The sequence below is a fragment of the Carlito syrichta genome, unplaced genomic scaffold (assembly GCF_000164805.1).
Source record: "Carlito syrichta isolate Samal-C Ts95f unplaced genomic scaffold, Tarsius_syrichta-2.0.1 Scaffold315162, whole genome shotgun sequence".
Lineage (NCBI taxonomy): Eukaryota > Metazoa > Chordata > Mammalia > Primates > Tarsiidae > Carlito > Carlito syrichta.
In genome coordinates, this window is record NW_007259258.1 from 95794 (window position 1) to 120707 (window position 24914).

The 24914-nt window shown below is 44.4% G+C and overlaps 1 protein-coding gene across 4 annotated transcripts; it reads right to left on the reverse strand.

Annotated features, from left to right (window-relative positions):
* Window positions 1–7749: 7749 nt before the first annotated feature.
* Window positions 7750–21070, reverse strand: ZBTB24 (zinc finger and BTB domain containing 24). 4 transcript variants are annotated; one of them, XM_008072407.2, is made up of 6 exons: window positions 20089–21070; window positions 16015–16182; window positions 15445–15528; window positions 14404–14487; window positions 10337–10418; window positions 7750–9194 (listed from the first exon to the last, which is right to left on the reverse strand). In XM_008072407.2, exons 1-6 carry the CDS (start codon window positions 21038–21040, stop codon window positions 8471–8473), a joined length of 2094 nt encoding a protein of 697 aa, XP_008070598.1. In that variant the 5' UTR covers window positions 21041–21070; the 3' UTR covers window positions 7750–8470. The 4 variants fall into 4 exon arrangements, 3 of the variants coding, with proteins under 3 accessions (XP_008070598.1, XP_021561790.1, XP_008070599.1); XM_021706115.1 differs by lacking the exons at window positions 7750–9194; window positions 10337–10418 and having other exon boundaries at window positions 14403–14567; XR_002481239.1 differs by lacking the exons at window positions 7750–9194; window positions 10337–10418 and having other exon boundaries at window positions 14472–14487; window positions 15445–15523.
* Window positions 21071–24914: the final 3844 nt, after the last annotated feature.

Here is a 24914-nt window from a genome sequence, read left to right on the forward strand (position 1 = left end):
ACTTCAACTCAAAAAAAAAAAAAAAAAAAAAAAAAAAATTATTATTCGACTACAAATGTTTCTCTCTTTAATTAGGATCTTGAATCATGATTCACATTACTTGCATATAGAACTAAAAATGGCACAATCACACTGGCCAATTCAACCAGATTAAGTAAGTGGCGAAAAGTCAGTTTAAAAAGAATCCTGTTCTAATGTTTTTGCAAGTTGTCATGCCAGCAGTGGCCTACGTTAAAATCCTGAGCCTTTAAGACGGTTAGAATGCCCTTTCCTCTGACCCACACAGTGTCCTATCTACCTGCAATGCCATCCTTCTCATCTCCTGGGCCTGGAGCCAGAAACTAGGTCCCTAGCACTGCAGATGACATGTTTAAACCATCTGTAATAGGCTGGTACCTTCAAATAAACCCATGGTCCTGGGCCAGGAGCTGCGGCTGCAGTATTGCCAGAGACACACAACTCCTGATACAAAAATACTTTCATCAGAGTCAAAGGTGTAGAGTGCTGTAAAAGGATATGCTTGAGATAAGAAAATCAGGGAGGGCCTTCCTGAATACTGACAGATGAGTCAGACAGAGTGGGGGCAGAACACTTTTAAGATTGAGAAACCACTGGCCCTAAAGCCTTCAGGCAGGAAAGAGCTGGGTGTATTTGGTGAACAGCAAGGAAGCCAGGGTAGCTGGAAGTGAGAATGGAGAAGAAGGATCTCAGAGGTAGCTGGATTGGAGATTTTATTCTGAGTACAGCAGAGAACTGCAGAAGGATTTTAAGCAGAGACATGGTCATATTTGTCTTAATAAATAATGCAAGTCAGGCCGGGCGTGATGGCTCACACCCGTAATCCCAGCACTTTGGGAGGCTGAGGTGGGAGGATTGCTTGAGCCCAGGGGTTTGAGACCAGCCTGGGCAATTTGGAGAGACTTCATCTCTACGATAAATAAAAAAATTAGCCAGGTGTTGTGTTGCGTGCCTGTAATTCCAGCTACTTGGAAGACTGAGGCAGAAGGATTGCCTGAGCCCAGCAGATCGAGGCTGCAGTGGCTGTGAGCATGCCACTGCACTCTAGCCTGGTGAGAGAGTGAGACTCCAACTAAAAAAAATAAACACAAAATAATAACTAATGCAAATCCATTCATCTGGCAAGGCATTCTGCTTGATGCAAAGCTAAGGGAGACAATGAATGGTGAGCCCAAGTAGATCACCACTTCCAGAAAGGGTCAGGTAGGCCTTGGCAGGAATCCAGGCACACACCATGGTGTGCAGTGAGGATGGGAGAAGTGAATGGATTTAAGACACCGAAGTGAAACTGACAGAACATGGTGATGGGTGGAGAGTGGGGATGAGGTGGGCCCCATCAGGAATGATTCTGATTTCTCTACTGGTTTGGAGTGGGAAAATCGCAACCAAATGTGGGTCTCTCTTTCTTCCCTTTCTTCCCTCCAACCATATCCCTCTGTTTGCTGCTTTTTACTCAATACCTTCCCTGGAGGAGAAAGCGTCATATGATTTCATAGATTCCAAGATAACACAGGGAACTCTACCCTGAGAGACTGCTAAGGTTTAAGCAGGTTGTTTAAATACTCTCCCACATTTTTGTTAAAAGACTGCATTTGCCCTTCAAACCCTAAGATTAGAAGAAAAATTTGCCTAGAAGCCACTTAATCATACTCAAATTATCTGAGGTGAATTTTTTTTTTTGAGTTGGAGTCTCACTCAGTTGGCCAGGTTGGAGTGCAGTTGGCATGCTCACAGCCATCCCAGCATTGACTTGCTGGGCTCAGGTGATCCTTCTGCCTCAGCCTTCCAAGTAGCCAGAACTACAGGTGCACGCTATCACGCCCGGCTAATTTTTTGGGTTTTTTTGACTTATTGTAGAGATGAGGTCTCACCAAGTTGCCCAGGCTGGTCTCGAACCTGTAGGCTCAGGCAATTCTCTCACCTCAGCCTCTCAAAGTGCTGGGGTTACAGGCTTGAGCCACTGTGCCTGTTCTAATTTTTTTTTTTTTTTTGAGTCTCACTCTGTCGCCCAGGCTGGAGTGCAGTGGCACAACCTGCTGGGCTCAGGTGATCCGCCTCACCCTTCCAAGCAGCAGGGACTACAGGCACATGCCACCACACCCAGCTAATTTTTAAATTTAATGTAGAGTCAGGGTTCTTTCTTGATAGGGCTTACATGGAGAAGGGGCAAAGGGGGCCATTGCTAAAATAACTCTTATGTGAACCTTGCAAATGGGATGTAAGGTTGCGACGACCTGTGATGCTAACCACTGTACTCTAACAGCATCTTGTCACTAACTGCTTTTACTGCCTACATCTGCTTTCCCAAGGTTGCATCCTCAGGCTAGGTGATTAACAGCTTCCTGTTACTGTTTTACGGCCGACACCTGCTTTTTCAAGACCTTCACCCCCAAACTGCGTGACAAACCAATCCCTGCTTCTTCAGAACTACACGTGCTATGCAACCACCAGACCCTGGCTAGGGGTATAAAAGGGACCCACAAAGCCCGCAAAGAACAAAGGGGGTTGGTTTCCCCTCGAAGTCAGTCTCCTCTTGTCTCCCCTTTAATACATTTCTTTTTCTTTGCCTAATCACTTGGCCGTTCCTCTTGTCTTCTCCGCACTTGCCTTGCATTGCTAAGTTGCCCAGACCGGTCTCAAGACCCTGGGGCGTGAGCTGCAATGCCCAGCTGAAGTGCATTTTTAAAATGTAGACAAGTGGTAGCGCATGCCTGTAATTCCGGCTACTTGGAAGGCTGAGGTGGAAGGATCGCCAGAGCCCAGTGGGTCGAGTCTGCGGTGGCCGGGAGCGGCCACTGCACTCCAGTCTGGGCAACAGAGTGATTCCAACTCAAAAAAATAAAAATAAATAAATAAATAAAATAAAATGTAGACAGTTTTGTTTTTAACGCTGATGTCGCCTAAGGACGCTTCAGTTTGACTTTTCATTTAACAAGGATAAAAGTAATACGAATAAGCTAAAACCAGGAACCAAACTATTATTTTAGATAATCATCTTCAAATTCATATTTGAATGATATATTATGGATATTAAGAATTTAGAGTAAGTTATTTACCCTGACTCCTGCTCATATTTTTTTCCCCACATTTCACACTGAACCACTTTTCAGATGCATATTTAAAAAGTCAAGATCCCTGTTACCTAAATGCATTCAAATTTGCACATTTTTTATTGAAAATGTGATTGAGGTTTAGTTTAAAAGCTCTTAATGTGGTACTTTCAAGTAAGAATGAAGTATGAATGTGTGTGTGTGTGTGTGTGTGTGTGTGTGTGTGTGTGTGTATTCCAATCAACTAAGGTCTTTGCTGCTTAATTATGTGTAAAGAATTTGAAAGTAGGATAAACTGTCACAATGACATTCTAGTTTCTTTTACAGGTCACTCCTTGATACCTGCTATTTACAAAAGGAAAACAATAGGGATGGTTAGAGGTCATTCCTCCATACCTGATGCTTTCAAAAGAAAAACAAAGGATTTTCTTTCAATTCTTCAGGATTTAGGCTTGAGTTTGGAAACTGAGGATGAAAATTTGCCTCAATACTTGTAAGGATAGCAAAAATAAAACAAATTTGCCCTAAATTTAAAATATCCTCAGTCAGAAGATCGAAAAAAGGGCTCACTTAACAGGTCATGTTAACTGAGACATTTTCACTTTAATAACTTCCAATTGGTACATTTTGATTAAGCTTTAAATCAATAGTAGCAAAACACTAATATGAATGTTAATACGGTAATTACTGAATTTGTTGGAGAAAGACCATAACTTTCATTATTATCGTTTTATGTAACAAGCTTATGGTTATCTGCTATAATTTCAGGCACAGACCCTCGATTTTAGTCAAAAAGTTTCTCTTACAAGAAGACCTTAGGTAACAAGAAATTCTACTTAAAGTTTCAAAACTGTGCCCCAGTTCTGGCTCTGCCACTTACTGTATGGCCTTGGGCCTTCAGTCTCATCTGTGCAATGGGCATAACATTACTTACCTCATTGGAACGTCCTGACGATTGAGATGTGTCCCAGACACTGCTCTCCTCCTCACTCCAGATGCCAGATATCATGCCCCTCCCCCAAATTCACATGGCGATGTCTAATCCCCATTACCTCAGAATGGGACTGTATCTGAAGAGCTGATTCAGTTACAGGTGAGACTAGGGTGAGCTAATCTAATAGAACTGGTGTCTTTAAAAGAGATTAGGGCACAGACCTAGAGTGAAAGACATGTGAGGACACAGGCAGAAGATGGCTGGGAGAGGCCTCAGAAAAAACCAACCCCGCTGACACCTCCATCTTGGGCTTCTAACCTCCAAAACTGAGAAAATAAATTTCTGTTGCCGGGTGCGGTGGCTCACGCCTGTAATCCCAGTACTTTGGGAGGTGGAGGCAAAAGGATTGTCTTGAGCTCAGGGGTTCGAGATCAGCCTGGGCAACTTGGTAAGACCTTGCCTCTGAAAAATAAATAAATAAGGGCAATACGGCAAAAGAAAAAGAAAGAAGAAATTTCTATTGCTTACACCACCCAGTCTGTGGTATTTGTTATGGAAGTCCTGGCAGACTAATACACCAGTCATGACCAGATGACTGGAGTCCTAGCCACAGGATGCTATGTAAATCCTATCTATGTGTGTGTCATGACCCGGAAAAGGTTGAGACCGAGTAAGCTGGGATCCAGACCTAGGGCACCTGGCGTGGCTCCTGGCCTGTTGTTAAGGACTGCACGCATGGCAGATGCTGTTACTGCTCCCACTTATAAAAACCTGGACAGGCATCCATCATGAGAATCCCAGGTAAGCGTTCCTAATGAAACTTGTTTTTTTATTCCTCAACATCATTTGACCTGTTACAACACTGATAACACAAGAACCAACTGCAGAACATACAGAGTAGAGGTGGGAAGAGGCATTCCCAGAAACGCTGGACAGGCACACAAATAACTTAATTTACAAATAATTGTGATGGCAAGAGCTCAGGTCACAGCCCTCTATAAGAGAACACCAAAGATTCACCCTCAAAACAAGGCGAGCTTCCATAGTCCAAAAGCATAATATTCTACTGTTTCCTGAGAAATACACCTTGCATTTCTGTAAAAACGATCTTAAAAAGTTGTACATGTTTAGTACAAAATGACTTGTGAAACACTGCAGTGGCAAGGACTCACTGGAAGCACTTTTATATCCATAACATTTCCTTTGGGTGCACAAGTCACTGAACTTTAAAAATAAGAGTTACATTCCAAGGGGCAGAATGTATATTTGGGACACAGAGGATAGATTGACAAAGCTATCATTTTCTCATTTCCTTTTGACCCTTGATCAAATCATCCAGTCATGGCTGGGACCGACTCTGGAGCTGGACCCAGCAGGCCTGTGCTGTCTCAGACAGGAGTCACCAGCCACAAGCGGCCACTGAGCACTTGCCATGTGGCCCGTGCAGCAAAGAACTGAGATTCAATTTGAACTATAAAATAAATTTAAAAACCAATATTTGTTTCAATTATTTTTCTAAAAACTTTTGTCTGCAGCTAATTGGTATGAGAATCTAGATTTCTAGCTGTAAACTGCATGAAATCTAAATACAGACCCAGGATTGCAATGAATATCAGCATCTAAATTGAGATGTGCAGAAGTGTAAAATACACACCAGACTTTGAAGGCTGAATATGAAAAAGAGAATGTAAAATATCTCACTAATACTTTTTTTTTTGAGTCAGGCCAGAGTGCAGTGGCATACTCATGGCCACTGCAGCCTCAACCTGCTGGGCTCAGGTGATCCTTCCACCTCAGTCTTCCAAGGAGCTGGAACTACAGGCGTGCGCCACCACACCCAGCTAACTTTTCTTAATTTACCGTAGAGATGAGGTCTTGCCAAGTTGCCCAGGATGGTTTCCAACCCTTGGGCTCAGGCAATTCTCTCGCCTCTGCCTCCTAAAGTGCTGGGATTATAGGCTTGAGCCACCATGCCTGGCCTTCACTAATATATTTTTATACTGATCTTATATGTTGAAATATCTGGTAACTGTTGGATTAAATAAGCTTATTAAAATTAATTTCAAGCTTGGTGGCTCAGCCTGTAATCACAGCACTTTGGGAGGCTGAGGTGAGTGGATTGCCTGAGCCCGCAGGTTTGAGACCTGCCTGGGCAACTTGGCGAGACCTCGTCTCTACAATAAATCAAAAAATCAGCTGGGCATGGTAGCGCGTGCCTGTAGTTCTGGGTACCTGGAAGGCTGAGGTGGAAGGATCACTGGAGCCCAGCAGGCGGAGGTTGCGGAGGCTGGGAACACGCCGCTGCCCTCCAGTCTGGGCGACAGAGTGAGACTCCAACTCAAAAAAAAAAGAAATTTAATTTCACCTTTTAAAAAATGTTTTTAAATGTGGCTACTAAAAAATTTAAAATAATACACGTCATCTTACAGTTCTCTTAGTACAGAGGTAGACTGTCGTATGGCCAGTTAAACTTGACTTATGTTTAAATAACCATGTCACCATATTTCCTTAATAATTATGTAGCAATCTAGAATGAGTAAAAACTCATTTACTTTAATACTATGAATTCCCTGGAGAAAATGTGAGTCAGTAGGCTTTGAAAAGCTGGCAAAAACTTTGCGTTTTAAGAATAAAATGGTCCAGTTTAAACGACTGAAACAAGAACCTAAAATAATACTTACCAAAAAACAGTATTTGTAAAAATTATAACTCTGCTCTAGTTAGGCCTGATTTACCATTACTATGGTTGATTCATATAAGATATACATCATTTTAGAAATTTTGTGAATTATATATGCTAAAATATAGCTTAGAAAATAAGCAACAAAAATGTTTTCATTTTCTCTCAAACCTAATAATTCTCTATTACTTTAACCTCCAAAAAACTGATTTAGGTGAAAAGCAAAGATGTAAAAACAAGAAAACAATTGATGGAAAGACCCTACTAATTTTAGAGGAGATTGCCCCTACTCTCCGCCAGCATTGCTAGTTTAAATACACTAGTACCCATCTTTTCTCAAAAATCCTCTATCAGTTTACATGAAAGTGGTAGAATACAATAAAATATGCTGAGCTTGAAAACCTAACCTAAATGTAATCTCATCTTTTGTGATTTAAAATCACACAACAATTACAGCCATATGGTGGCTACTAAGTCTCTGAGGTCCAAAGTTATTTTTAAGATTAGAAGATATTTACTTTTAAAAATGGTGTGACCATTTGGTAGGATTTAACCTAGTCTGCAATAAAAATAGATTATAATAGGGTTCCATCTCTAGAAAGTTATCAGACATAACACACAAATCTTTTCAAGAGATCCATTAGAATTTAGTAGAGTACATTTAACACTTAAATTACACCGAATAAGATCATATATTTCAGGATAGTTAAGAAAGCTTTAACTTCAGCATGAAAATCAAATCACATTCTGACAAAAATCCATAATTTAATTGGGGCAAATGTTTTGATCCAATTTCACATTTTAGACTTCTTGGTAAAACTTAGGGTGTACAAATAGTTTTGATACACAGATACATTGCATAGTGATGATGTCTGCGATATTTTTGACTTTTTAATTAAAATTTGATAGATTGTGGTTTTTTTTAAGTAAATTCATGTTTCTCAGAAAAGTTAAATTCAGATTTTTTTTTTCAGTCAGGGTTTCACTTTGTGAACCAGACTGGAATACAGTGGCACCATCATGGCTCACTGCAGTCTGAACTCCTGGGCTCAAGCAATCCTCCCGCCTTGGCCTCCCATAGCGTTGGGATTATAGGTGTAAGCTACTACGCACAGCGCTCAGAATTTTTTTTTAAATCCTATACTTTGGTTTTGTTCTGTGAATTCTGACTCAAAACATTTAGTTTATATAAATTTGAATCTACCTTAAGCATGACACGATAAGCCCTGTGCAACACAAAGATGAAATGTCAAAGATTACTCTTTCTTAGGAGATTTCAAGTTATTGTAAGAACAAGTTCCCCAAACATTTTAAACTGTCATATTTAGCCCTGAATTGTCTTGTAGTGGCAACTGTGTTGCCTAAGAGAAATAAAGCGGAGCCAACCATTCTGCCCAGCTCAACCATTATTTTATATCCGTTCCTAAAAAATAAAAATAAAAAATAATTGGAAAGGCCATAACACATGGCCATGAACATTTAATACTTACAGTAAAGTCTAAACCAATGTCCCAAAGAAAAATGACCCTCATCTTTAAGAGATGCAGTGGATGAAAATGAAAACCATTCATCAGTATTGCACTGCTAACTATAGATCAGTATAATAGAAAAGACAATACACACACCAACTTGCAGCCTGGACGGAGAGCACGGTACCCACAACTAGCTATCACTTCTCTCCAGAAGAATCTGCAGGTTGACATTTCAGAGCCTGACTTCAAGCATCACAATCCAGTTATGGCTGGCTCAGGAGAAGAGCCCAGTCAAGGAGTCAAACATGTCCACAGGTCAGCTCTGCTCCTGGCTAAGCGGGGCAGGCGGGGGTACGTGGTGAGCGGGTGGCGGGGGAGCAGGCTCCTGGGTTAGTTGCAGGTGTTGAGCTGGGTCAGGAGCACTGGTTGCCAGATGGAGCTCCTCTGTTGGCTCCTGATGGGCGTGAAGGTGCTCCAGGGTCTCCTTGGACAGCGTGATCACGTGTACTGGCTCTGTCTGTGAGGGCTCCATCTGGCTTTCCATCATACTGAGGCTCTGAATGTGTTCTGTTTGCTCCTGCTGAGCTGAAAGAATTAAATCCTGCAGTTGCTCCGGCTGCTGCGTGAGCAGGGTAAGATTAGCAGCCTGGTCTGCGGTCATGCTCTGGGAACTCTCTGCAGTAACAATGCTGATTCCCTGGCTGGGGCCGGGCATGAAATTGATGTTATGTACAGAGTCGGTTACAAGAAGCTGAATTTCCTGCTCTCCTGAGGTAGAGAGTTGATATGGCTGTAGCTGAAGAATATTCCTGACCTCTTCAGTATTACCACTGCCGGAAACGCTACTGGCATCTGCCACGTGCTTCTCTTTGCTGTGGATTTTCAAGTGAGCCTTCAAGTTGTCTAAGCGAGCAAACTGTAAGTTACACTCAGGGCAGGAGAATGGCTTCTTGCCCGTGTGTAGAATGCAGTGTCTCCTCTTGGCACTGGAGTCAGAGAAGGATTTGCCACATATGCCACATGAATATGGCTTTTCCCCTCTACAAGAAAATACACATTTTATTTAACAGATGGAAATACCTGTTTATTACTTCCTGATTATTTAAGGAGAAGCAATCAAGAATGGAGGAAAATTAACTACACGGCAAGTCGTAAGTCATGGGTTCTCTTACTAAATTAACTTGAAGTACAAGCTTAAACCACAAGCTTCAGTTTCTGATCTAAAAAAAAAACGGTGGAGCTGTGCTTGAGAAAGGGTTGCAGGTGGGGATGAGATAAGATTTTATGATTTCAGATAAGAAAGTAAATACACAGTTTTTAGTTTTGCTTTGTTTTTAGTCCTCATAGTCAAGTTTTAGACTCTAATGGCCAAATAAATATGTAAGACTAATGCCAATTTTAAAAATGTAACCAGCCTTAAATTATTTGTGATACAGTTAGATGAACTCCTAAGTTCAGTATAGAAGTAATCTGTGTGAACAAAAATATTTATGTAGAAAACATTAATTTTTTTTTTTTAACTTGGAGTCTCACTCTGTTGCTCAGGTTGGAGTACAGCAGCACTCTCACAGCCACCGCAGCCTCGACCTGCTGGGCTCAGGTGATCCTTCCGCCTCAGCCTTCCAAGTAGCTGGAACTACAGGCACGTACCATCACACCCGGCTAATTTTTTTATTTATTGTAGAGACGAGGTGTCACCAAGTTGCCCAGGCTGGTCTCGAACCCGTAGGCTCAGGCAATCCTCTCACCTCGGCCTCCCAAAGTGCTGGGATTATAGGCATGAGCCACCCTTTCTGGCCGAAAACATTAAATTTAAGGTCTAAGCCAGGTGCAGTAGCTTACGCCTGTAATCCCAGCACTCTGGGAGGTGGAGGTGAGAAGACTGCCTGAGTCCAGGGGTTCCAGACCTGCCTGGGTAACTTGGTGAGATCTCATCTCCACGATAAACCAAAATTCAATAAATGAAATCAATAATGTAAACTTTTACTTGCCAGAATCAATATTCCTGATTCTATATAGGTGAGGAATTTCACTATTGAAAAGATAAAATAATAAACTACACAGAAAATTCTGCCAAAGGAACAATTTGGGGAAAAGAACTATATGAGTAACACCTGTCACTCCACTGAACAACACAAAAGAACGAGGCCTCCGTGTGAAAAAAACCTCTGCAGAACGTTACCGATGGATTCTGATGTGGGTCTGAAGAGAACTCTTTGCTGTGAAAGATTTGCCACAGATTTCACAAGTAAATGGCTTCTCGCCTAAAAAAGGAAGTATTTAGAAATAAACATTCAGGATAAAACAAAAGCCAAAAAGCACTTCACAGTTTCCTAATATAAAAAGGACAAAGTCCAGCCTGAGCAACATAGCAAGACCTGGTCTCTACAAAAAATACAAAAATTAGCTGCATGTGCTAGTTAGTGCGTGCCTGGAGTTCCAGCTGCTTAGGAGGCTGAGGAGGATCGCCTGAGCCCAGGAGGTCCAGGCTGCAGTGAGCCAGGATCATGCCAGAGTGAGACCCTGACTCAAAAAATACATATAAAAATAAAAATATATAAATAAAATAATAAAAATGACAGTGGATATCCTCAGTAGCGTGAATGAATCTGGCAATCGCCAAAGCATCCACTCTGTCCCTAAGCACTGTGTACTATGCCAAGGGTATACAGAGAAGCATAAGGTTCTTTCCCTTAAGACTTGAAAATCAAAATGAGGTACATTTTTACACACAGGAAACAAAGAACACATGACATTCACTCCTGTGCTTTCCCCTCAGACATCCCAGTAGTGCCCACTCTCCCACCTCACTGCCTGGTTAAGAAGCCCACTTAACCCTAACGATGCCTGTGCTCCAGGGTGACTTATGTATGATTCACATTGGCAGTGACCTTCCAAATGTATCCAGAATTCTAGCACTGCTCACCACCCCCACTGGCCTGTGCCACCACTGACCCTCACCGCCTGTGGGCCTCTCGCTTCCCTGCCACTCATAGCAGTGTGACCACCAGTGAGCCCTGATGCAGCCAGACCACTTTATGCTGGGGCTGCGGCTCTCAAGGGTCCTGACACAGTTCAGAGATCTGTCTCCTCCAACTTCAGTGTTGAAACCTAATCCCAGTGCTGGAGGTGGGGCTGGGGGACGTGTTTGGGTCCTGGGGGCAGACAGATCCCTTGTGAGGGGCGTTTCTGCTCTATTAGTTCCCACTGGATCTGACTGCTGGCACCTCCTCTCTCCTTCCCTCCTCTCTCACCAGACGCAGATGCTGGCACTGTGCTTCCTGAACAGCCTGCAGAACTGTGAGCCAAATAAACCTCTTTTCTTGACAAGCTACCGAACCTCTGGTACACCAACACAAACAGACCAAAACAGTCGCCCATGCGAGATGGAAGTCAAAGCTCTTGGCCTACACGGGTTCATATGTCTGAACACCCCACAATTCCTCACCCCAAACCTCCCTGACCTCATCTCAGGCTGTCTCCTGGGGTGGTTCACTCACCTCATCCTCAAGTCTCTGTTCACATGTTGCTTTACCAGTGAGGCTTCATCACCACCAAGAGCACCTCCAACTCTATGCACTCCTAGGTTCACTTCCCCAATTTAGTTTTTGCAAATGGAAACACCATCTTGATACTGTGTATGTTTATTATCCATCTCCCTTCTCATGCCAGATCATGCCCCCTTGCCTAGAATCTGGCCTAGCATGCCAGTCCAGAAATCCCTGCTGAATGAACGCATGTCACGGGGGTGACTCCTTTGCTCTGCTTCATTAACATCAACAAGCATTACACAGTGATAGTTTGTTCACAGCACATGTAATAACAGACTGTTCATGTCCTCCAGAAACAAAATCAAGTAATCCTAATGCAGGTGGGAAAACTGAATTTAAAATTTAAAAAGCAAGCAACAGACGCCTGCTGAACTAGAGAACAGCATGGGCTTAGTGCACTCTGAAGTGGAGGGTGGCCAGCAAGCTTCCTGTCACAGAGGCCCCTGGAAAATTCAAGCAAGACACTTCTCAAAGCTCCAAGAAGGCAGAAGACACCTGTGACAACTTGGATGAATCTGTATCTCTGCACCATTAGCTCTTGCCTCACCAAAGAGTAAGGCCAGGTCGCTGCCATGTCTGTCTAGTTTCCTACATCAGCGCTGGGACCCACTCTGATCTTGGCTGGCTTCCCCCGGCACCACATTCACAGACTGAGCACCTGCTGTTTGCTGGTGATTGTGAAGTTCTGTGCGGGAAACACACACAGCAACATTAACTTTATCATTCAATTCCACTGGGTTGAAAACATCTCAAAAAGTCTGTCTGATGACAGATGTTTTTTGAGGTCAAGTCTATCAGAATCTCGGAGCTTGGGACCAGGAATTTTTTTTGTTTTGGAGACCAGGTTTTTAAGTTTATTTTTTATTTTATTATTTTTAAAAATTAATGGTATAATGGACATTGAAGACTTATTTTTTAAAATAAGCTTCTCTGGTGATCAAAGCATGTGGCTACAGAGTGTCCCTGGATGACGCAGACTCCAGTTGTCTCTGACCTACACCACACCCCCTCATCCCAGTACCCTGCCCCACCTCTGCACTCATGGTATTTCAGACACTTCTGTCCGAGGGCCATGTGCCCAAGCACCCCTGCCTAGCATGCTCTCTCCTGGGTATCCACATGACTGGCTTGCTCCCCCACTGCACTCATCTCTACCCAAGATGCCACCTTACCATGAGGCCTTCCCAGACCAGAACCCCAAAAGAGAGCAGTGCCCTGTCGTGAGCCCTGGGTTTTATTCCTTATGGAGCTTACATCACCCCACATGTTACATACGTGTTTGCTGTCTTCCTTGTTCGATATTGGTCCCTCAGCACAGGGGCCTGTCCATCTCACTCACTGCTACATTCTCAAGGTCACAACAGTGTCTGGCTCCCAGTAACTGCTCAGTAAATGTGTTAGATGGATTAATTACATTTTACAGAATCTATTAATGATCATGTCTATAGAAAGGCTGTATAGAGACCATCTTAATAAAACCCATACTCTATGAGACATTAACTGATTTAAGGAAAACCTGTATTAAAAAAACAATGTACACAGCACCATACATCAATTTGATATTTAGGTAACTTTAGCAGATAATTTAACAGAACCATTAAACAATCAACCTACAATGAAAAGTTTTTCTTAAAAAATCTAATAAGCTTATTTTATTTGTTCATTTATTTTTTGAGTTGGAGTCTCACTCTGTCGCCCAGGCTGGAGTGCAGTGGCATGCTCCTGGCCACCGCAGCCTCAAGCTGCTGGACTCCGGCGATCCTTCCACCTCAGCCTTCCAAGTAGCCAGAACTACAGGCGTGTACTACCACACCCAGCTAATTTTTTATTTATTGTAGAAACGAGGTCTCACCAAGTTGCCCAGGTGGCTCTTGAACTCGCGGGCTCAGGCAGTCCACTCACCTCGGCCTCCCAAAGTGCTGGGATTACAGGCTGAGCCACCGAGCCCGGCTGATAAGCTTGTTTTTAACACATGCTCCTTACCAAAGGGTATAAAAGACCCACATTTTTACTTTTCTGATCTTAAATGAAAAAATTTGACATGCCCTAAAATCCTGCCACCTATTTATCCCTGAAGCTGATTTCCTGGAGGTAGTGATACTCAAGCTGTAAATGCTTGTTCTAGGGGAGAAGTAGAAATATTCTTAGTGCCTATGCTACCTTTATGTCTATTATACTTTGCTGCCTTTTCTAAAAATTTTATCTTGATAATCTTCAATACTGAAGTAAATTCTTTGATTTTATTTATTTTGTTTAATTTTTTAAAAATTAAAGACGGGGTCAGGCTGATCTCAAACGGGGTCAGGCTGATCTCAAACTCCTGACCTCTAGTGATCCTCCCTCCTCAGCCTCCCAAAGTGCTCAGATTATAGGTGTGAGCCATCAGCATCAGTCTAGTGTTGAAGTAAACTAAGAGTGAAACACTTAGTTGGATGTAAACTCATACTATTTTGTGGTATTAAATGAATTTTCACCTATGACTAGTGCTCAGTAAGTGACCTTTGTTTTGCTAGCCTACAAAGAGGTGTGACTTCCCCCATAGACAATGCAGACAGCATTCTGCCTTGAGCTTTGAACTAATCTGCTTACAAAACTCCTGTCCAATTTACAATCAACACTCTCAAATGTGAGAAGGGGACTCCTCACTCACAGGAAAACACAGAGTATACATACAGGGAGGGCAGATGAGACGAGTTACCTGTGTGTGTTCGCAGGTGTTTCTTTAGCTGCGACACATCCATGAATTTGCGATGGCAGTGGTTGCATTCCGGTAACGAGTGGCCTTGTCGCAACAACAAAAAAAGTGTCAGTGCATATATGCTGTCCCTGCATTTCTTCAGTGATTTGTGTTAAAGCACTTCCCTGAAAAATAATCACTTTAAATATGGCACTTTAACAACAAAAACTTTTTTACTAACTTGGTAACAGTTCATATTTTTCTCTGCACCTCAACTCACTGCTTTCCCCAAGAGGGCTAGGACCCTTCTATTTCTCTTAAACATAATCTCCTTTTTTTTCCTCAAAGTGCCGCTGAGACTGTGACCACACATGGTCTCAAGTGACACTCCCAACCCATGTTCATTTCTGATCAGTTGGTAGGAAAGGAAAAGGACGATGGGCAGAACCAGGCAGAAAAAAGCCCAGGCTGACAGTCAGCCATGGGGTGATGTCTCTGCCCAGGTACCGCTAACAGCCAATCAGTTGAAGCCCCCTTGGAAGAATGGTGTTTTTGAAAATACCAATTCTGGTAGCTGAGCGTGGTGGCTCAAGCCTGTAATCCCAGCACTTTGGGAGGCTGAGGTGAGAGAACTGCCTGAGGCCACGGGTTCAAGAACAGCCTGGGCAACTTGGTGAGACCTCATCTCTACAAAAAATTAGCTGGGTGTGGTAGCACCCAGCTGTAGTTCCGCTACTTGGAAGGCTGAGGCAGAAGGATTGCCAGAGCCCAGCAGAACGTGAGCATGCTATTGCACTCCAGCCTGGGAGACGGAGTGAGACTCCAACTCAAAAAAAGAAAATGCCAATTCTGTCAGGTTTCTGTGTGCGGCACCAAACATAAAAATTAAATATAATTCACATGGCAGCTCAGATGTACATAAGAACATACAATGTAGATTGCTTAGGATTCTTTTCCCTATACCTACGATACAAATCTAAGGTTTCAATGAATCTAAGGTTTTAGAAGCAACTTGTATTTGCATTTCTTCACCACAATCCACGTTTTCTCTCTTTACTGTACCTGTGTGAACTCGGTAATGGCTCTTCAGTTGTCTTTTTTGGCTGAAATATTTTCCACATTGATCACAGGTAAAAGACTTCTGTCCTGCCGAAAAAACCAAAACACTAAAACATGCAAAATACTATAAAGAACTAGGATGCTCATTAATAGAGTAAGTACTACAGTGTGCCAGGTCCCCATTTTCTACAAGTGATTTGTCTATAAACTCAAAAGCCTTTAGAGTCTACCTCATAAATGTGCAAAGGTATGTAAGGCAATAAGGAGTGGTGGGGACTGGGGTAGAAACAGAGAATTCAAGTTTCCCCCAAAGGCATTCAAAGGAAAATAACTCTAAACTCTGGTGGTTTAGTAAAACATGTTTGCAAGCTGAATTCCCAGCAGCCAGTTTATAAGCTCTAGTATAAAGATCAGAACTCTAAACTGCATTCTGTCAGTTGCATAATCCAGTCTTTCAATAACATCATGTGGGAAATGATGCCAGGCTGAGAAACATGATTTCGGTCTTGGTGATGCCCACACTGGGGAATGGGAACCTGGTGGTGTTTGGCCCTCTGGTGAAAGCCCGGCTACCTGAGTGCAGGCTCATGTGCTCCAGGAGCGAGTGCTTGGTGGTCAGAGCCTTGCCACACACGGTGCAGGTGTACGGCCGCTCGCCGGTATGCATCCTGGTGTGGACCTGTAGAGAGTGCTTCTGGGCAAAGCCTTTTCCACACTCATTACATTTGAAAGGTCGCTCCCCTGGAACAAGAGCCCAGAAGCACAGCGTCAGCAAGAACCCACATGTCTTTCTGTCCCTCCCAAATGAAATCAACAGTCAAGAATTTCTCTTAAACGGCACACATCCAAAGGCTAAGGAACACATGAGATGACATTCAGCAGGAAGATTCTGGAAGCTGGAACAGATGGATCCAAAGCCAACAGTGAGCCCTGAGATAACAACCTAATTTTTTAGGATACAGCCCCCTAAAGGCTCACAAATTGGTGGCACCTGCTGTCTCTGGAAATAGTGGGGAGGGGGGATGACAGATGGCTTCAAAGGTAGTGAAGCCCCTAATCTAGTCTCCCACCCCACACAACCACGAGACTGGCCTTCTCTCCAAAAGAAGATGGAGAACAGTCTCTGAAGTAAAAACTAATGGTCTCGGGGTGGCCAGGCACAGCGGAGGGGGATCCTCACAGGGAAAGAAAATCGACATTCACCTTTGAGATAATGAGCCAGGCCTCATGGAGGAGGGAGAGAGGAAGCATCTTTCCTGGAAGGTGAAAGGACGGGTAAGAGTGAAGACGTGCAGTCAGGCATCAGCCAGGGAGTGGGTCCAGATACGCCGTTTCCGGCAAGAGCAGTTTTACAGACTCTCTACACATACACAGCATGCTGTTGGCAGCTTTTACTAACTCGCTCTCACGTATAATTAAACATGATTTTTAAAAAAAGTCACCAGGCATTCAAGGAAAGCTTTAAAGCAGAGACGGATATCGAAATAAACAAGAAGAAAAAAAAAAAAGCAACTTGCCTGGGGTGAAGAAAATGTTAAAAACTAACAAGTGTTATTTCCATTGTTTTTTTTGTTTTTTTTTGAGTCAGGGTCTCACTCTGTCACCCAGGCTGGAGTGGCATGGTCACAGTTCGCTGTAGCTTCGAACTCTTAGGCTCAGGCAATCCTTTTACCTCAGTCCTCCAGAGTAGCTGGGACTACAGGCGCATGCTACTATGACGGGCTAATTTTTTGATGTTTTATATAGACGAGGTCTCGCTATGTTGTCTAGGCAGGTCTTGAACACCCGGGTTCAAGCAATCCTCCCACCTGGACCTCCCAAAGTGCTGGGATCACAGGCATAAGCCACGGTGCCCGACTGTGTGTTATCATTAACATGCTCAGAGAGGTAAGATACTACATTGTGAAATAAAAAGAGAATTTGAATGAAAAAGAAACCTTAGAAGTTTCCTGGAAGTAAACAAGTAAGAGCAGAAATAGAAAACCCATAAGGGTTGAAAGCTAAAGTGAACTCTCTGGAAAGCAGAGCAAAAACTAATAAAAAACATGAGAGAAAAGAAAGTTAGAGAATGGGTCCAAAAGGTTCAACATCCAAACAGCAGCTCTGGAAAGAACAGAGAAAACAGGGAGAGGAAGTCACCTACGAAATAATTCAAGAACATTTTCTGGAGCTGAAAGATGGTTTCCAGAACTGTATGGATTTACCTGGTATTTACTCACATGGGAGAAAACAGGTGCACACTAGAGCAACTGACTGCAAAATGTCAAAACACCCATGCTCCTAGACTTAAGATGGGGCTGCGTGCCTGATAAACCCATCGTAAGTTGAAAATATCTTAAGTCAGAAATGTACTTAACTACTACCCTGTGCAGTATGGGTTGTTGATCCTAGTGACCACATGGCTGCCCTGTGCAGCCCATAAGAGTATTGTCCTGAATATCATTAGCCCAGGAAAGATCAAAATTCGGAATTCTAAGTACGGTTTCTACTGAATGTGTATGGCCTTCACATACTGCAAAGTCAAGAAACTGTAACTCAAACCATCACGAGTCAGGGACCGTCTGGGCTGGGGGTCAAAGAGACGCTCACACACGTTATTTTTTTCTTAAGTCTTGTAGAATAATTTAACTGTTAACTATGCACATATGAATTTGGATAAAAATAACCAAAATACAATTTAGTACAGTTCAACAAATATTTCTCAAGTATTTACTTTGCTCAAAGTAACAGAATTCAGGGCTTTCAACCTATGTGTAGGTAAAAATCTCTGGGGAGCTTTTGAAAGCACCAAGACAATTAAGTCAGAAGCTCTGGGGACAGGAGCCTGGCACTGATTGTTTTAGGCCATTCTAATTTGCAGGTTGAGAAGCACAGCACCAGATGCTGCTGGACAGCAAGTGGCTGCTGGGTGACAGGAGAAGAGTTGATCACCTGCCACCACAGCCTATAACTAAACTGAGAGACGGAAGAGTGGCAACCACAAATTGACCCAGAGCAGAGTGAGTTAACAAAACACCCAAGCAGGTTTAAAGGAGGAAGGGATTTCAGGCTTGGGCTGCACTGTTCAATATCCACATGTGGCTATTCAAATTTATTATTATTATTATTATTATTATTGTAACTGAGTCAGGGTCTCACTCTGTCACCCAGGCTGGAGCGCAGCAGCACATTCATGGCTCACTGCAGCCTTGATCTCCTGGGCTCAGGTGATGCTCCAGCCTTAGTCTCGCAAGTAACTAAGAGGTATGTGCTATCATGCCCAGCTAATTTTAAAAAAATTTTTGTAGAGACAAAATCTCGCTATGTTGCCATGCCTGTCTCAAACTCCTGGGCTCAAGCAATCCTCCTATTTGGGCCTCCTAAGTGCTGGGATTATAGCCAGTTATTCAAATTTATATTAGCTAAATAAAATTAAAAATTCAGCTTCTCAGTCACACTAGCCACAATTCAAGTGTTCAAAATCCCCATGTGGTCAGTGATACCATATTAGATAGCAGAGATATAGAACATTCCCACCATCACACGAGAGCTAGAGAGGCCCAAAGGGAGAAGCATTTACAAGCCAGATGGCGGAGCTAGAAAGCTGTCCACACAGACCAGTGCAAAAGCATGGCCATGGTCAAGATGAGGAATGTGTGAGAATCAGAGAGCAAAGTAAATCAGGATAGAGCATGATGAATGGATGTTAAAGCCTTGAACAGACAACTCCAAATAAGAGGGGTTCTGCGCTGGGCACGGTGGCTCACGACTGTAATCCCAGCACTTTGGGAGGTGGAGGGAAGAGGATTGCCTGAGCCCAGGAGCTCGAGACCAGCCTGGGCAATTTGGCAAGACCTCATGTCTACAATAAAAATAAAAATAAAAGCCAGGCTCGGTGGCTCAGCCTGTAATCCCGCGCCTTTGGGAGGTTGAGGTGAGTGGATTGCCTGAGCCTGCGGGTTCGAGACCCGCCTGGGCAGGCGAGACCTCATCTCTACAATAAATCAAAAAATCAGCCGGGCGTGGTAGCGCGCACCCGTAATTCCGGTTACTTGGAAGGCTGAGGCAGAAGGATCTCCGGAGCCCAGCAGGTCGAGGCTGCGGTGGCTGGGAGTGGCCACTGCACTCCTGTCTGGGCGACAGAGTGAGACTCGAACTCAAAAAAAAAAAAATTAAAAAAATATATATATATTAGCTGGGCATGGTGGCACGTGCCTGTAGTTCCAGCTACTTGGAAGGCTGAGGTGGAAGGATTGCCTGAGCCCAGCAGGTCGAGGCTGTGAGGGCCGGGAGTGTGCCACTGCATTCCAGCCTGGGTGACAGAGTGAGACTCTCACTCCAAAAAAAAGAAAAAGAGGGGTTCTGGAACCAGGCTACCTGGGTTCGATCCCAGTCTTGTTCCTAATGGGTGAGTTATTAAGTTCTCTAGAACTCTGGTCATCTACCTCGCTACCTGGGTTCAATCCCATCCCTGTTCCTAATGGGTGAGTTATTAAGTTCTCTAGAACTCTGGTCATCTACTTTGTACGACTGCTGTGAAAATTAAATGTGGTAATGCTTTGTATAAAGGTCCTTTGCATGGAAGTTACATGATAAATGAAAGCTACTATTATCACCACTACACCAAATTCCAAAACACACTGCAATAAACTTTGAAAGCATAATTACCTGTGTGGCTCCTCTGGTGGATCGCTAAAAAGTGATTGTACTTGAAAACCTTGCCACAATCCTTACAACGAGCCTCAGGGACGCCAGGGCGCCTTCTCCTTCCACAGACCCTCTTGGCTGATCCCTGGTCATCCTCATCTCCAACGAGTTTGTAATCTTTGAGTTTGACGGATCTGCGAATCCTCCGCTTGCTGTACCGACTCTGGCCGTCCTGTCCATCCTGGGTCTTGGGATCACAGTTCTCATCTTTTTCTGCTGGCATTTCCTCCACTCTACTGGGCTCACAAGCAGGCTGAGAGTCTTCCTTTTCTTTTGCTGAAAGCTGTTCATTCAGTACACTGCTATCTCCTTTAACTACAAAGTTTTGTCTATTCTGAACTGAATTGTTCACTCTTAGCTGTATTTCCTCCTCTGCGGCCAGTTCTGATTTCTCCTCCTGCAAGTTATTGACTTTTTTTGGTCTTCCCCGTTTCCGCTTTGGGGCTTCATTTTTCTTATTAGAAATAACAACCACTGGAGCGCCAGCAGTGTTCAAAGTTGTTGGCTTTGGAGAGCTATGATTATTTTGGAAATCTGTATAAGCCTTCACCAAGTCGTAAACTTTTAAAAACTGAGCAGTAGCCAGGATTTGTTCTGTACTTTTCTCACTGGCATGGAGATAACCCGTGTAGATAAATTCCAGCAGGATACCAAAGGTGTCAGCAACCATGCCCTCCAGCATATAAATGGACTGGCCAATCTCCCCCTCTTCTGCAAACATCATCGAAAAGTATTCACTACTGGCAGCAAGTAAGGCTTTATGGGCTCGAAAATGCACATTCTCCACAATTAAAGTAATGTCACAGAGGAAGCCTTTTTTCCTCTGATCTTCAAAACTGGCCAGGACAGTGTCACTGTGAGTTTCTGAGTGTACAACAAGCTTCCCAGAAGGCTCCGGGGATGTTCCTGCCATTTTCAGATATATTTCAGATTTGGCCTGAAATAAGGGAAAAAATATTAATCCCAGCCCACATGAGCCTACTATTCACATGGTTCATTGACTTTTGCCATTACCGTTTTAGAAGTCTATTTAAAAGCTTCGCTTTGAATTTTTCTTACACCATTACCTAGCTGGTCAATTTCCAACATTCATGTAACCTCCCAGGGGCCGTTTCCTCCCCTAAAAGGCCGCAATGGGCTCAACCATCTCTCGTCCTTCGAAGCACTAACTTTCTACGGCTGCACAAATACCGCAAGGAAAGAACGCCGTCTCCATCTCACACATCATTTGGCCATTTCGCCTGTGGGAACAAAACCAACGAAAAAGGTGAAGAAAATGTCCACGTGCAAAGCGAACTTGGGGTGGCTGCCATAACACAGCAACGTAAGCTGCGTGGGGCCTGGCTTTGGAAGGACGGCTGGCGCCCGGGAGCCCCCGGGGGAGGCCGCGCGGGGAAAGCCCCGGCTCGGGCGCAGGCCGCGAGAGCCCATCAAAGCCGCGGACGGCGGGGGCCACGGAGCCGCGGGTCCCAAGCGCACGGGGGGCGGACCTACCTCTCAGGGCCGCCCGGAGCGGTCCAGGTCGCTGCCGACCCACTGGTGGCCTCCCCGCGGAGCTTACGCCGGCCCCCCGCCCGGCTCGGCCCGGCCCGGCCCGGCCCGCTTCTGCAGCTTCTCCGCCGCCGAGCCTCGGCCCTTGCGCCGCCGCCGCCGCCGCCGCCGCCAAGCCGGAAGCGCGGCGCCGCGAGCCGACTGCGCGCGGACGCCGGACCACGTGGCCCGCGGATGCGCTCCTGGCCGCGGGAGGCATGAGCAGGGCGTGGGGCGGGGCGTGCGCCGCCGCGGAGGGGCGGTGTCGGTGATGGAGGCGCGGCGTCGGTGATGGAGGCGCGGCATGGGCGGCGAGTGGGCGGAGCGTGGGACGGGGCGGAGCGTGGGACGGGGCGGAGCGTGGGACGGGGCGGAGCGTGGGACGAGCGTGGGCGGAGCGTGGGCGGGGCGTGGGCGGGGCGTGGGCGGGGCGGGGCCGGCGCTTGCGGATCTGGCGCGTGGCAGGGCGGGGAGAACCCAGGTAGGTGTGGACCTTGCGGTGAATTGGAGGCAGGGGATAGGAATGGTGTTGTACCCTGCAGTTTGGGAAGTTTTAAATCGCTTTCAACTGTTAGCGCCTCACCGACATCTTAATCTATTTATCTCTTCCCAAACGCCCAATTTGAAGTTAAGTTCTTGAGTGTGTGAAGGAATAAAATCGCCTTTACCATCATTACTATCATCTGATGCTAACATAGTAACTATTATTTATCTTCGAAATATTTCTCGCATCTGCCTCCTTTTCTCCCCACCTCCGACGCCTTAGTTCAAGGGAGTGAAGAGAGCACTCTAACTTTTCAAGCCTGGGTTCCGAGAGATCTTGGACAAATGACATGCTCATGACTTGCTTACCTTTTTGTAAAATGGAGCTGTGAACATTAGTGCCAGCTTGGTAGGGCTGCTGTGGCATAAACAAGATTAGGTGTGTAATGGGCTTATTAATTGCCTGGTTTAAGTCGTCTGCTGTGACTAAAATGATAATTATTATTCAGACTTTCATCCTCTCTTCAATAGACTGTGAAGGGTTTCTACTGCTGTTTTATCTGCAGTATCCTTCCCTTTACTCCACAGGAGTACAGAAGATCTCTCCAAGTACAAGTAAAATCCAGAGACTAGTCACTCCCCTGCTTAGAATCCCTCGTGGCTCCCACATGCTCTCTGGATAAAATCCAAGCTTCTTTTTTTTTTGAGTTGGAGTCTCACTCTGTAGCCCAGGCTGAAGGGGAGCGGCATGCTCACGGCCACCACAGCTTCGACCTGCTGGGCTCAGTAGCTGGAACAACAGGCACATGCTATCACGCCCAGCTAATTTTTTTTGTGATTTATTGTAGAGACTAGGTCCCACCAAGTTGCCCAGACTGGTCTCTAACCTCTGGGCTCAGGCCTCCCAAAGTGCTGAGATTACAAACTGAGCCACCGCGCTGGGTCCAAGCTTCTTAACATGGTCTACACACCCCACACAAGTACTCTCTCCATCTTCTTCCAATTACTTTTTTCAGCATTTTCTCCCTTTTCACCAATACTTAATTGCTTATTATTTATTTTCCCTCCTGTTTCCAGATCCTCAACATACCATTCATAGACTTCATGATTTTGAAACTGGAATAATTGCCAACCTGGCTCTTAAATTTTTATTGAACTTTGTTAAAACTATCTCAAGCCACAGATACCCCCTCTCTGAAATTTCCCCTTCATCCCGAATTGCCAAGGCCCCTAGATTTTGCGGGGGTCCGAGTGGGATGGGGGAACTCTACCTGACTTCTGCATGCCAGCAGGAAGAGACATCAGTCCTAAGACTTGACTGCCCCATTGTTTCTTGCTGCTGTAAGAGTTGCAGTAACAACACTAGTCCTCCCAGATCCTCAGCAGCTGAAGATAACCCGGAGCCGAGGTAAGCCTGGTACATACTCTCATTTCCTCATTCAGTCATTGCTATGGGAGCACAAACTCTGTGAGGGGAGGCTGAGTCTGGAGGATCTGACATTAGCCACACACAGCAGAGACCAACACTTTCTTCAAAGCAACTTTGTCTGGGATCCATGTTGACTTTTCTTGAAACTTGGTTGTTGTTGTTAAGGCCAGCAGGTCTACCCCCCAGTCCGTCTTAACTTTAAATCATGCAGAGCAGAGTTTAGGGTGTCATTCATGCATCTGACCAGTAATGATTGGGTGCCTACTAAGTACTAGATATGGCGTCAGGCTCTGGCGATGTAGCAAACAAGGCCTTTGCCTTCATGAAGCGTCCGTTCTACTAAGGGGAAACAGGACAAAAATACAAGTAAACAAAGAATATAATTTCCTAAAGTGTTAAATTTTATAAAGAGTGATGACAGAGACTGACAGGGGAAGTGTAATCAAATTTCAAATTTGTGAAGATCTGGAATAAGAATGTTTGAAGCAAGGAAAAAGCAAGCAAAAGGCCGTGAGCCTGAGAGTGAGCTGGGTACATCTGAGAAACAGAAAGGTCTGTGCATCTCGAGCACAGAGAGCAAAGGGCAGAATGGCAACAGAGGGAGTGGAGGTAGAGTTGCCAGACTTTGCAAATAAAAACACAGGGCAACCAGAAGAAAGCTCACTATGTTGTCCAGGTTGGTCTCAAACTCCTGGTCTCAAGCGATCTTTCTGCCTCAGCCTCCTGAGTAGCTGGGACTATAGGCATGCACCCCTGTGCCCAAAACCCCATAAAATCTAAATGATAGTGCAACGACTAATATAACATGGGATAGTCCTTTCTTTCTTTTAAAAAAATCCAAAAGGATAAATATGAGACATTCTTGTACTTAAACTACTTGATTATCTGAAATTCAAATTAAACCGAGCATCCTGTGTTTTATCTGGCAACCTCAATCAGAAAGGACGTCTGGTTCTGCCAATATAGGGAGTTAATATCGTGAAAAACCCTCCCACTACAAGACAGTTAGAAATGAAAAGAGAAAAATGCATGATAAAGCTTAAAGGAAATTTTCGTGACCAAAAAGTAGAGGGAATTGAAATAAAAGTAGTAAGCTAGCCTTGGGACCACAGAAATCATAGGAGTATTTATTGAAGCCAGAACCTAAAAGGCTTAAGTTTTAGCAGGTATGCTGGGACTTGGAGAAAAAGCCTTTGACATACGTCAGTAGGAAATTGGAACAGAGACCGTCCATATAAGTCAGGCCCTTCAGTAACTCCATGAATGGGGTGGACTAGAAAAATCAGAAACATCTATCTACGTAGCAATAAAAAGTGTTTTTCTTGGCCTTGACTACAATGAGAGG